Below are 11,825 nucleotides of genomic sequence, written 5' to 3' on the forward strand. Positions count from 1 at the left end.
AGTCCGGGTCTTATGTACAGCGACACCCAGGAACCCACAGCAGGACTTTGTGACTGATCGAGAAGTAAGCCTGAGGGTCCTCGGTGCTGGGGGTCAGCCAGACTGTGCCCACCATGCAGGGAACGCAGGGGAAGGGAGCTGGGGAGCAGCACAGCAGGAGCAGACAGAAGGGCTGTGAGCGCGGCAGCGACCCTGCACAGCGCTCACCCGAGAACCCCCTGCTCAAACTGGCAGTGCCGCAGCCACACACAAGCGCGGGCCCTTCCTGATCCTGGGCCGAGGCCAGGCTCCCCACAGCCAGCCCTCCTCAGGTCCTGACCCTGCACGGATGGCCGATTTTGGCCAGGGCGCCCCATGCCAACGCTCCCACGGCTCAGCTCTCCTCAAGGGGTAGAAGAAAAAAATCCCAGCTCATTGCCCAAGTCTCCCTTGTGCTGGGCCCCACAGCTGGATGCTCTGCTCTGGGGAGGGGGGTTTCACGAGGGCACAGCACACGGGGAGAACGGCTTTTCACTGGTGACGATAGCAAGATTGAGTGGCTGAGCAATTACAAAGACAGCTCTTCCTTTCCGTAGCATATTCTCCCCTTTTTAAAGGACAGGCTCAGCTCAGTTTTTACCAGATTGTGGTGTTTTTTATTTATTTCTTTACATCATGCAAACAGTGTGCAATATACTTCTTTTTGCTGCACTACCATCCTGAGTGGAACAACAGCTATTAAGACTAGAGGTAGAAAGAGGCGACTGAGGGGAGGCCTCACGGCGGCCCTCAGCTTCCTGAGGAGGGGAGTGGAGGGGCAGGCGCTGATCTCTTCTCTCTGGGGACCCGAGGGAACAGCACGGAGCTTCATTGCCTCAGCCCCCTCCAGTCGCTGCAGGTCACTAAGGAAGAGGTAGATCGCAGCATGCTCCACACACGCTTACTTTTGTACCAGCACGGTGCCACTGCAGGTGCCCAGCAGCCGTCTGCAAGGCGCTCTTGAGTGGAAGGGAGAGACGAGTGCCGTGGAGCAGTCCCCCGATTCTCCCATCAAAAAGTGCCCCCATTCCGAAGCCTTTGGGTAGAGCTGACCTCCCTTTGGGAGCCTTTACACAGCCCCACACACAACAGGACTCTGCGCCTTCTCTCTCTCCAAACAACCCTGACCCTAACCCTAATTACGCCCCTAATTAAGCCACCCAACGGAATCCTCTGGGTATACCTGACCTCCCTTTGGGAGCCTTTACTCAACCCCACACACAACAGGACTCTGCGCCTTCTTTCTGAACAACCCCGACCCTAACCCTAATTACACTCCTAATTAAGCCTCCCAGCAGCAGCCTTTGGGTAGACCTGACCTCCCTTTGGGAGCCTTTACACAGCCCCACACACAACAGGACTCTGCGCCTTCTCTCTCTCCAGACCCTAACCCTAATTAAGGCCCCCCCCATAGCCACTAAGACCCCCCCCCCAAGCCATTAAGGATCCTCCCTGGGACCCCCCCAACCCCCCCCCCCAGGATATTAACGCTAACCCTAATTACACCCCTAATTAAGCCTCCCAACCCAAGCCTTTGGGTAGACCTGATCTCCCTTTGGGAGCCTTTACTCAACCCCACACACAACAGGACTCTGCGCCTTCTTTCTGAACAACCCCGACCCTAACCCTAATTACACTCCTAATTAAGCCTCCCAACCCAAGCCTTTGGGTAGACCTGACCTCCCTTTGGGAGCCTTTATACAGCCCCACACGCAACAGGACCCTGCGCCTTCTCTTTCTCCAAACTACCCTAAATGTAACCCTAATTACGCCCCTAATTAAGCCTCCCAGCAGAAGCCTTTGGGTAGACCTGACCTCCCTTTGGGAGCCTTTACACAGCCCCACACGCAACGGGACCCTGCGCCTTCTCTCTCCAAACAACCCCGACCCTAACCCTAATTACGCCCCTAATGAAGCCTCCCAGCAGCAGCCTTTGGGTAGACCTGACCTCCCTTTGGGAGCCTTTACACAGCCCCACACGCAACAGGACCCTGCGCCTTCTCTTTCTCCAAACTACCCTAAATGTAACCCTAATTACGCCCCTAATTAAGCCTCCCAACCCAAGCCTTTGGGTAGACCTGACCTCCCTTTGGGAGCCTTTACACAGCCCCACACGCAACAGGACTCTGCGCCTTCTCTTTCTCCAAACTACCCTAAATGTAACCCTAATTACGCCCCTAATTAAGCCTCCCAACCCAAGCCTTTGGGTAGACCTGACCTCCCTTTGGGAGCCTTTACACAGCCCCACACACAACAGGACCCTGCGCCTTCTCTCTCTCCAAACTACCCTGACCCTAACCCTAATTACGCCCCTAATGAAGCCTCCCAGCAGCAGCCTTTGGGTAGACCTGCTGTCCCTTTCTCCTCCCCCCCCGAACCACATCTCCCAGCACCCCCCGGCGGGCCGTTCCCTCCCAGCTCCCCCCGTTTCCACCCCGTTTCGTCGCCCTGACGCCATCTCCCCGCGCCATGAAGCCTCCCCCCCGGCCCCGCCTGGTCCCGGCCCGCTTCGCCGAGGCCCCGGCGGGGAGGCCCCGGGCCGCGGCCTGGTCGCTGCGGGAGAAGCGATCGCTGCTGGCGGCGCTGCGGGCCCAGGCCGCCCTCGGCCTCCCGGAGCTCCAGGCCCGGCCGCTGCGGGAGAGCCTCCCCCGGCGGAGCGAGGCCGAGGTGGGCCCGGGGGGGGCTTAATGGCCCGGGGGGGGGGTCCTTAATATCCCGGGGGGGCTTAAAGTCCATGGGGGGGGCTTAAAGGCCCGGGGGGTCCTTAAAGGCCCGGGGGGGGGGGCTTAAAATCCATGGGGGGGGCCTTAATATCCCAGGGGTTCCTTAATATCCCGGGGGGGCCTTAATGGCCCGGGGGGGGCTTAATGGCCCGGGGGGGGTCCTTAATATGCTTGGGGGGGTCTCAGGGAGGGTCCTTAATGGCTTGGGGGGGGGGTCCTTAATATGCCCGTGGGGGGGGGGGGGTGGTCCTTAATAACACGGGGGGGTCCTTGGGGGGGGGTTGGAAGGGGTCCTGGGTCCCCAATTCCTCGGGGAGGGGGCTTGGGGGGGGTCCCCGGGGGGGTCCTGGGTCCCTGCGTACCCCAAGGTACATGGGGGGGGCAATGGGGGGGTACAATGGGATGGGGGGGGGTCTGGGGGTGCACCGGGGGGAAATGGGGGGGTACATGGGGATGGGGGGGGTGCACGGGGGGGGGCTGGGGGTACACGGGTGGGGGCAACGGGGGGTTTTGGGGTGGCAATGGGGGGGGGGGCATATCAGTGGGTCCTACGGGGTCGGGGTGGGTGGCAGCTCCCGGGGGCTGGAACTACGGGATATTTTTGGGGGGGGCTATGGGGTATTTGGGGGGGGGGTCCCTAATTCCCGTGCCCCCCCCCCGGCAAAGATCCTCGGCCTGGTGTCGCGGCTGCGGGGCCGGGCGGCGCGCGAGGCCGTGGGCACCCAGCACCGCGCCTGCCTGGAGGAGCAGCGGCGCCGCCGCGCCCGGCGCCCAGCCCCCATCGAGGTGAGGACCCCCCGCCCCGGGGGGGGGACACGGGGGGGTCATATTTGTGGGTATTCGCCTCCCCCCCCCTCCAGGTGTGGCTGGAGCTGGCACAGACGCTGGCGGAGGGCGTGGAGGAGGCGGCGGCGGCATTTTCGCAGGTGGGGGGGGGTAAAAAATGGGGGGGGGTAAAAGTGGGGGGGGTGGGGGTAAATGGGGGGGTGGGGGTAGATTGGGGGAGGTCGGGGGTAAATTGGGGGGGTTCAGGGGTAAGTTGGGGGTTTCAGGGGTAAATTGGGGGTTTCAAATTAGGGGGGTGAGGGTAAAATGGGGGGGTTAAATGGGGGCTGGGGGTAAATTGGGGGGGGGGACCAGGGGTAAAATGGGGGGGTGGGGTAAAGTGGGGGGGTTGGGTGTAAAATGAGGGGGGGGGTTAAATGGGGGAGCCCAAATTGGGGGGGGTGGGACAAGGGGGGTGAGGGTAAAGTGGGGGGGGGGTTGGGGATAAAGTGGGGGGGGGTAAAATGGGGGGGGTGGGGGTAAAGTGGGGGGGGTTAAATTGGGGGATAAAATGGGGTTAAAAGGGAGGGTCCTTAATGGCTTGGGGAGGGGGAGTCTTAGTAATCTGGGGGGGGGGGGGCCTTAACATCGCCAGATGGTCTCCGAGGAAGGTAACTCCTCTGGGGTCTCCTTAAACAGGGGCTGAGCTGCTGGGGGCACGGCTGGATTTGGGGTCCCACAGGTGTGACTGTCTGGGAGACCCTCAGCCTCATTCCCCCTCCCCATAACAACCCAGTGGTGAAATTGGGTGCTGGGGATTTTTCGTTATCTCACTTTGTTGAGGTCCTGCCTCGTGTCAACACACTGGTGGTGAGTGGAAACCCCTTGAGACCCAACCCCTTCCCGGCCCTCTCCTTCCCACACCTGCTCCTCCTATTTTGGGTGTGGGTCAATGGTATTTTTGTAGGGTTTGCAGCTGGGGGCAGGTAGGGAGGTGGAGACCAAACGTGTTTTCCCAGTGGCTGCTGTGGAGGAGCATCAGCGACGGGTTTTACCCTTCACCCTTAGCCTTTTCCACCCCCCTTCCCCATTTCCTATTTTCATAAATTACCAAGTTGCAGCAAAAAAAAATAAAATTGCTTGAAAGCACATTAAGGACATTTCTGCCGGCATGGCAAAGCTGCCCAGGGTGTGGAAAGGGTTTTTGCAGTCTCCTTTCTTTCATCACTTCCCGCAGCGGGACGCAACCTTGTGCTGAATCCCAAGGAGATAAAATGAGCCATAGCCCAGAGACATTTCTGCTTTACGAGGTCCCCTCTGTGCTTTATTGTATTCCTTGAAATGAAAGCCAGTTTCTTTTATTTGCGTGGAGTTAGTCCCTTCTGCCTCTGCTCCTTGCACCTCACCTCCGTCCCCCCTGCCTGTCTCCCTCTCTATCCCCCAGCCGCAGTCCCTGCCCCGACCCTCTGGGTGCTGCAGGGACAGAAGGAATATTTCTTTGGAGACGCTGTCACGCTGGTGTGCACCACTCCCCCCAGCATCACTGGGAAGCTGACGTACCAAATTTTTGGCGAGGCTGGCTGGGCAGTTTCAGGATTTAGCTCGACGAATAACTACACGTTTGAGTTCGTCCTCTCCCGAATGCAACACAGGGGGCCGCATTTCTGCAGCTATTCCCTCAAGCAAGGTCGGAAGCAGCTCATATCCCCAACCAGCGAAAAACTGGTGATCAAGATTGGAGGTGAGCTGTGTGATTTCTTTATCTTTCTCTCTGCTTTCTCCCTCCTCTCTGAGAACTATTCAGATGCCCAAACGTGGGTGTCAGCTATCGCCCCGCAATGTGACAACTCACCTGGAAATCAGGATTGGTGGGCTTTGTGGTTTAACCCAGCCCATCGCCAAAATCAGTAGGATTTCTGGGTGGAGGATTTATCTTTCTGGGACCAGCATGGTCTGGAAGGTGGCTGCCACTGGCGCTCTTCTCATGTCGTGGCAGGAAGCCTACAATCCCAAGCTTTGCTGCATGCAGTGGGAAGGCAAACAACTGGAGATCCGTTTGTGCTGTCCTTATTGCTACGTCTCCATTTATTCCTCCCCTTTTCTCAGACCACCTTCCCCAGCCCCTGCTGACGGTGGAGTCCCCGCTGGGAGAGGTGATGGCAGGAGATCTCCTGAGCATCATCTGTAAGGCCCCTGGAGACGCCACTGTACGGAGGTTTCACTTCTACAGGGATGGCCAAGAGGTCCTCCCTACGACAGAAGGCTCTGAGGACAATGCAGCAGATCACGGGGGCAATTTAAGGACTTCCATGGTCCTCCAGCTCCCACGTGCTGGTCCCCAACAGAGTGGAAACTTTACCTGCAAGTATGAGGAAAAAAAGCCTGAGAGGTGGATCCCGTCCTTCACAAGCCAAGCCGTGTCTATCAGTATAAATGCCCAAAAGAAAGGTGAGCTGGCCATCCATCCACCCACCTAACAATCTGTCAGTCCATCCACCACCAACCCATCCATCCATCCACCCATCCATCCATCCAGTAACCAGCCCATTAAACCATCCCTCTCTCCATCTGTCCATCCGTCTGTCCCTCCCTCTCTCCATTTTTTCCTGAAACGATTCCATTCCAGTCCCTGTACGTTCCTCTCCAAACTAGCTGATTTTTGCACCGGGCAGCTGCTCTATCTATCCGATCACCATCCTTCTGTCCATGACTCAGCCCACCCAGTCTTGCACCCACCTCTCCCTCCCTCTCAGCCCGTCCATCACCCCAACCACCCCAAACAAGTATCGAGCATCCCTCTGTCCACCTTTATGGCTCAGCAGCCTCTCCTTGGCCTCCCGAGCCATTGTTCCCAAATTTCTCAGTGCCTCCTGCAGAGCCAAGCAAGTGGGGAAAGTCTTTGGGTGTTCAGCACTCAGGACCTGAGCAGAATGCCTGGAGACGGAGGGGTGGGGAAAGGGAAAGAGAGATGGTGGCGGAACGATGCTCACAGCCTTCCCTCCGTCAGCACGCATGAACTGTGTCTACATCTCCTAACCTGTCCCACCCTCTTGCAGGGAAGAGCTGCTTCCTTCTTCTACGGCTCCTGGTTGTGGGCGGCTGCTTCCTCACCATCAACAGCCTCATCCTCCTCTTCTTCTGGGCCCGGGGGAGAACCAAAGGTACACCCTGAACTGAGGGGGGAATCGCCCCACCTTTGGGCTCCCCACCACCCACCTCGCTCCTTCCCGCAGACGCCTCGTTCCTGTCTGGAGCCAGCCCTGCCGGGATCTCCCAGCTGCACGCCAGATCCCCACACACCCTTCAGGAGGAGAATAAGTATGAGGAACACTAATGAGAGGAAGATGCTGTGGGCGATTCCACCCCCTAAAGACCGCTCCCTGCTGAAGACGCATCCCAAAAGACTGGTGTGCAGCCAAACAGGTGCTCACCTGTGGGAAAACAAAGCAAGGAACGGTTCCTGGGAGGATGAAAGAAGTAGAAAGGGGTCGTTTCACGTGGTAGAGGGGAGGGAGGAGACATGGACGTTGTCGGGAAGGGTGATTGTGAAAGAGAAAATGAAGAAAGACCAGAAATAAAAATGGAAATTGTGAGGAAAAAGAAAGGAGTGAGAAAGGGTGAGAAATGAAATGGAGAGACAAACAGTGTGAGTGAAAAATGAAAGCATGGACAGAGGCTGAGACAGAGTGAGAGAGGGATGGGGAAGAAAAGGGATGCCAGGAGCATCGAGGAGGGCACGACGGTGGGAAGAGCAGGTTGGAGAGGTGAAGGAGAAGAAAAAAGGTGGAAGGAGAGCCCCCAAATCAGAACAAGCCCTTGTGCGGGTCATTAACTGGATGGCCACCGCTGTCACCTCGCCTGGTTGTCCCGGTGTGTTAGGGATGTTAGGGCATCCAGGGAGGGGTGGGAGAGCCGCTGCAGGTGGGGTGGGTGGCTGGGGGCTCTGGTGTTTGGGCTTTTGGAGGGGAATGTCCCATAGCCCATATACGTGGGAGCTGTGGGGCTGCAATAGGAGGATGCTGGAAATGCAGAGACTGGGAACGTGTGAAAATGTGGAGGTGGCATTTGAGCCCCTGGGGGTGGCGTACAGGGAACTGGGGGGATATTGGGGTGGGACGTTAAGGAGTGAGTGGTGGATATTTGGGGCATGTGCGGGGCTATGGGATATGGCATGCCACCAGCACTGGATATGAGGGGAATGCAGGGATGTGGGGAAGCTGCGTGATCAATACGGGAACCTGAGCTGATGGGGGCGCGCTGGGAAATCTGGCTATGGATGGCACTAAGGACAGGGGGCTTTGGGGATACGGCAGGCTGCTGGGGAGGGATATGGGGGCAGGAAGGAGATGGCGACCCTGCCGATGGGATACAGAGCGACTTTGGGGCAGTATGAGGCTGTGAGATATGAGGATAGCGGAACCGCTCTCTCCTGTCCTCCGCGGCCTTATCTCCACCTCGCAGCCTTCCTTCCCCTCCAGCCTCTTTCTGCCATGCCCTCAGCCCCCGGCAGCCAGCAGTGGATGAGAAAGAATCGATAGAGGGGAGGGAGCGTGCTGCCGGGCCATGAGGTCCCAACGCTGCTCCGTGACACCGGGAGGGCTGCGAGGTCACAATACCTCTCGGTGATGCAGTGCTGGGCCGTGACATCCCGACACCCCATTGTGACGCTGGGCCAGCCCACAGGCACTGCTCCGCACCGGTCCTGACAGCAGCAGTAGCTGCAGCTGCAGCGGCCGTGGTGGAAGCATGGTGCGAGTGTGGGGAGCCACGGCCCCTGCCTGCGTCCTCTTCCTCCTGCTGGTGGCCCTGTGTGCCCGGGGTGCCCAGGCTGCGCCATGGCGACCACCGGGAGCAGGTGGGTGGGCAGGGCTTGTGGGAAGGTGAGGTTCTAAATCCATGTGTGGACACACCGTAACCTGCACAGCAGGAAGGGATGGATCAGAGCGGAGACACTCAATTTCACACCTGGCAGGCACTGGTGAGCGCCAGAGAAGGCCGAGAGCCTCTGCTGCCGCTTGTGGGTCACGCCGTGTCCCAGGGGCAGCTGCTAGCCCAGCACTACCATAAGTGGTCCGAGCTGTTCCGTGCAAACATTGGTATCCAGCCAGCAGCAACTGGTGTGTGCTTGCAGCTGTGCCCAGAATATGGTTCAAGGAGGAGCAGTTCCTTGTAGTCACACTGTCCTGCTTTCTTTCTAAAGGGCTGGTTAGAGAGACTGTGCCGAAGAAGGTGCTTTGGCGAGGAAGCGGTCGCACGCTGCCACTCTCTGACAAACGAACAGGGGCAACACAGGCAACTGCCCCACCAGGTAAAGGCTGTTTCTTGGTCATCCGCTGTCACCAACCAGAACCAGCATGCGTGTGCAGGTTCTTGCCCTGGTACCCGCTCTTGCACCTCATGTCAGCAGCCAAACCCAAGAGTGTCAGTAGGCAGCAAGTGTTGCAGAGGAAGGCAGGAGTGACTCCCTGAGGATGGCTGTCTTCCCCGGGCTGTGACAGCATGTGAGAGCAGTGCAGCGGAGAGACGCTCACAAAGCTCTGTGGCTGTGGCTAGAGAGGGGTCACCTCCCAGCGCACCCAGTTCCCAGGGATTTTGGAACCTTGCTCTTGGGGGAACGAGGCCATGAGAAGCCCATTGAGCAGACGATGGGAAACGGGACCCCTCCTGTGAGCTGAGGCCCAGAGTGATGCCCTGACCCAGTGCAAACAGGGCACTGCCTCACTGGCACTCCTGGGCTCCCGAATTTTGTTCAGTTTTGTCCCTAAGGCTCCGAGTGTGCCTCGAGCAGCGAAGGTGGGCAAGCGCCTAAGACCTTTTAGAACTCCAAAGAGCTGGGGGAGCAAACCTGAGACACTGGGCCCTCAGCATTATGGCAGGGGAAACAAAGGATGGAGGGAAAACAAAGCTGAGAGGCAAAAGGGAGGCTCCAGAGTGCCTTGAGTTGCAGTGCCTTTGGCAGATTCCCCAGCTTCTGCTGAACCTCAGGAAGCATTGCGGCCTGAGGATTTTCACTTGCTCAAAGATGCTAACCAAATGAAACAGAACACTTCCTGGCAATGTCAGACCTCCGGTGAGATTACCAGTAGTGCGCAGGACACAGCAATGTCCACAATTGTTCTTGCAGGCGTGGATGGGGAGAACAATGCAAACACTGCGAAGCCCCAAAATTTCCGACGTTACTGCAGAGTAGGCACTGTGGCATTCTTGGTTCCCCTCCTGTTTTTGAGAGTTATGTTCTGCGTGCGTGCTTATCCGGCGTTGGAGGCAGAAAAATCAGTGAGTTGTTGTTCCCCCGCTCCCTCTCCTCCTCTCCCCCTCCCAAATTCGTTACCGTATCTTTGTCAACGTTATTATGTGGCTGCTGCCAGCCAGGAAGCAGTTGTCGTTAGCGTATTGTGAAGTGAGCAGTTAGTTTTTGACCAGACTCTTCTGAAATTTCTGCTGTCCAGTGCTTTAGGTGGCCTCTAATTCCTGGGCATTCTGTTCTGGAGCCCATTTTTCTGTTGCTGGTCTTAGCGAAGCTTGGCCCTTCCGCAGCAAGAGCAGAGCCAGGGACAGCCGTAGGCAAAGCGAGGTCAGGAAGAGAAATGCAGGAGCTGAGAGAGGGTGCCATCGGAGAGAGAAGCGCAGCAGTGCCAGTTCCCCCCCAGCACAAGGCACCCTGTTCTGGGATGCCCTGAATTGCAGGTGTCCGCCTCAGCCAAGGTGTGCCAGCTACTGGGAGCATGGGGATGAGCCCTGCCAGCTGCGGGCATTGCCTTGGAGAGGGGCAGTCGGTGTGTCACAGCCGCACCTGAGCGCTGCCAGCGTGCGTGTCCTCAGCACACACAGAGCTTGTGTGTTTAATTACACATCCCAAAGAGCGGATGGGCAGCACCTCCCCGAACAGGGAGCCGAGGCCGTCACCTTGTTGGGCCAGGGCCAGGGCCGGGCAGGGAGCTGAGTACTGGTCCTTGCAAGGCGCTCTGAAAAAGGGCAGCCGGTGGCTGTTGGGACCCGGTCGTGCTGAGCCCGGCTGTGGACCCCTGTCTCTGCGGGGGCCAGGTCTTCTTGCTGGGACAGCACGTGCAGAGCAGGCAGGTCAGGATGGCTGGCGAGGCGCTGGGGAGGAGACAAGCTGGGGCAGGATGTGGAGGGGAGCAGAGTCCCAGCCGAGGGCACAGGGCACCCTGTTTTCTGCACAGAGCACTGTGTGCCCACAGCTCACGCACAGCCGGGTGCCTGCACCCTGCTGCCTCGCACCCGCCTGGCACCGCAGCCGCAGCACGGCCTCAGCAAGTTCCTGTCTCCGCAGGCGCCTCGCCGCAGCCCAGGCAGCCCAGACATTGACACCCGCAGCCGCTCCGTGAGCCCGTACAGGCGGCCTGACCACCGTGGTACGCCTGAGAGCCAGGCCCGACGCCAGCGGCCACCATCAGTGCCTGGAAGACCGACCCGCCTGCCACCAGCCCGGCCTCCACGGCCCCCAAGCCCGGCAGCGGATCAGTGGAAGGTGCACGACCGGCCCAGCAGCCCCCAGTCCTCGTGGACACAGACATCACCTCCACGGCCCCCTCCACCCTCTTCCAAGGGCTGGGGCAGCCCCCCCCGGGATGCAGCCTTGGCCACACTTTCAATAAACATTGAATAATACAGCACAGCAGTCCGGGTCTTATGTACAGCGACACCCAGGAACCCACAGCAGGACTTTGTGACTGATCGAGAAGTAAGCCTGAGGGTCCTCGGTGCTGGGGGTCAGCCAGACTGTGCCCACCATGCAGGGAACGCAGGGGAAGGGAGCTGGGGAGCAGCACAGCAGGAGCAGACAGAAGGGCTGTGAGCGCGGCAGCGACCCTGCACAGCGCTCACCCGAGAACCCCCTGCTCAAACTGGCAGTGCCGCAGCCACACACAAGCGCGGGCCCTTCCTGATCCTGGGCCGAGGCCAGGCTCCCCACAGCCAGCCCTCCTCAGGTCCTGACCCTGCACGGATGGCCGATTTTGGCCAGGGCGCCCCATGCCAACGCTCCCACGGCTCAGCTCTCCTCAAGGGGTAGAAGAAAAAAATCCCAGCTCATTGCCCAAGTCTCCCTTGTGCTGGGCCCCACAGCTGGATGCTCTGCTCTGGGGAGGGGGGTTTCACGAGGGCACAGCACACGGGGAGAACGGCTTTTCACTGGTGACGATAGCAAGATTGAGTGGCTGAGCAATTACAAAGACAGCTCTTCCTTTCCGTAGCATATTCTCCCCTTTTTAAAGGACAGGCTCAGCTCAGTTTTTACCAGATTGTGGTGTTTTTTATTTATTTCTTTACATCATGCAAACAGTGTGCAATATACTT

At 58.7% G+C, this 11,825-nt stretch overlaps 2 protein-coding genes across 3 annotated transcripts; both read left to right on the forward strand.

Moving 5' to 3' along the window:
- Positions 1–2,318: 2,318 nt before the first annotated feature.
- Positions 2,319–8,121, forward strand: LOC136787894 (uncharacterized). Of its 2 annotated transcripts, XR_010826964.1 has the most exons (6): positions 2,319–2,685; positions 4,951–5,247; positions 5,613–5,954; positions 6,563–6,667; positions 6,740–6,929; positions 7,985–8,121. XR_010826964.1 is itself a non-coding variant. In XM_066985300.1 (5 exons), exons 1-5 carry the CDS (start codon positions 2,334–2,336, stop codon positions 6,838–6,840), a joined length of 1,197 nt encoding a protein of 398 aa, XP_066841401.1. In that variant the 5' UTR covers positions 2,319–2,333; the 3' UTR covers positions 6,841–7,220. The 2 variants fall into 2 exon arrangements, 1 of the variants encoding a protein (XP_066841401.1); XM_066985300.1 differs by lacking the exon at positions 7,985–8,121 and having other exon boundaries at positions 6,740–7,220.
- On the forward strand, positions 7,027–11,140 carry LOC136787810 (uncharacterized). The gene is made up of 4 exons (XM_066985139.1): positions 7,027–7,123; positions 8,707–8,814; positions 9,631–9,782; positions 10,801–11,140. The coding sequence occupies exons 1-4, from the start codon at positions 7,027–7,029 to the stop codon at positions 11,134–11,136; spliced, it is 693 nt and encodes a 230-aa protein (XP_066841240.1). The 3' UTR covers positions 11,137–11,140.
- The last annotated feature ends 685 nt before the right edge of the window (positions 11,141–11,825 follow it).

The sequence above is a fragment of the Anser cygnoides genome, chromosome 31, assembly GCF_040182565.1.
Source record: "Anser cygnoides isolate HZ-2024a breed goose chromosome 31, Taihu_goose_T2T_genome, whole genome shotgun sequence".
NCBI lineage: Eukaryota > Metazoa > Chordata > Aves > Anseriformes > Anatidae > Anser > Anser cygnoides.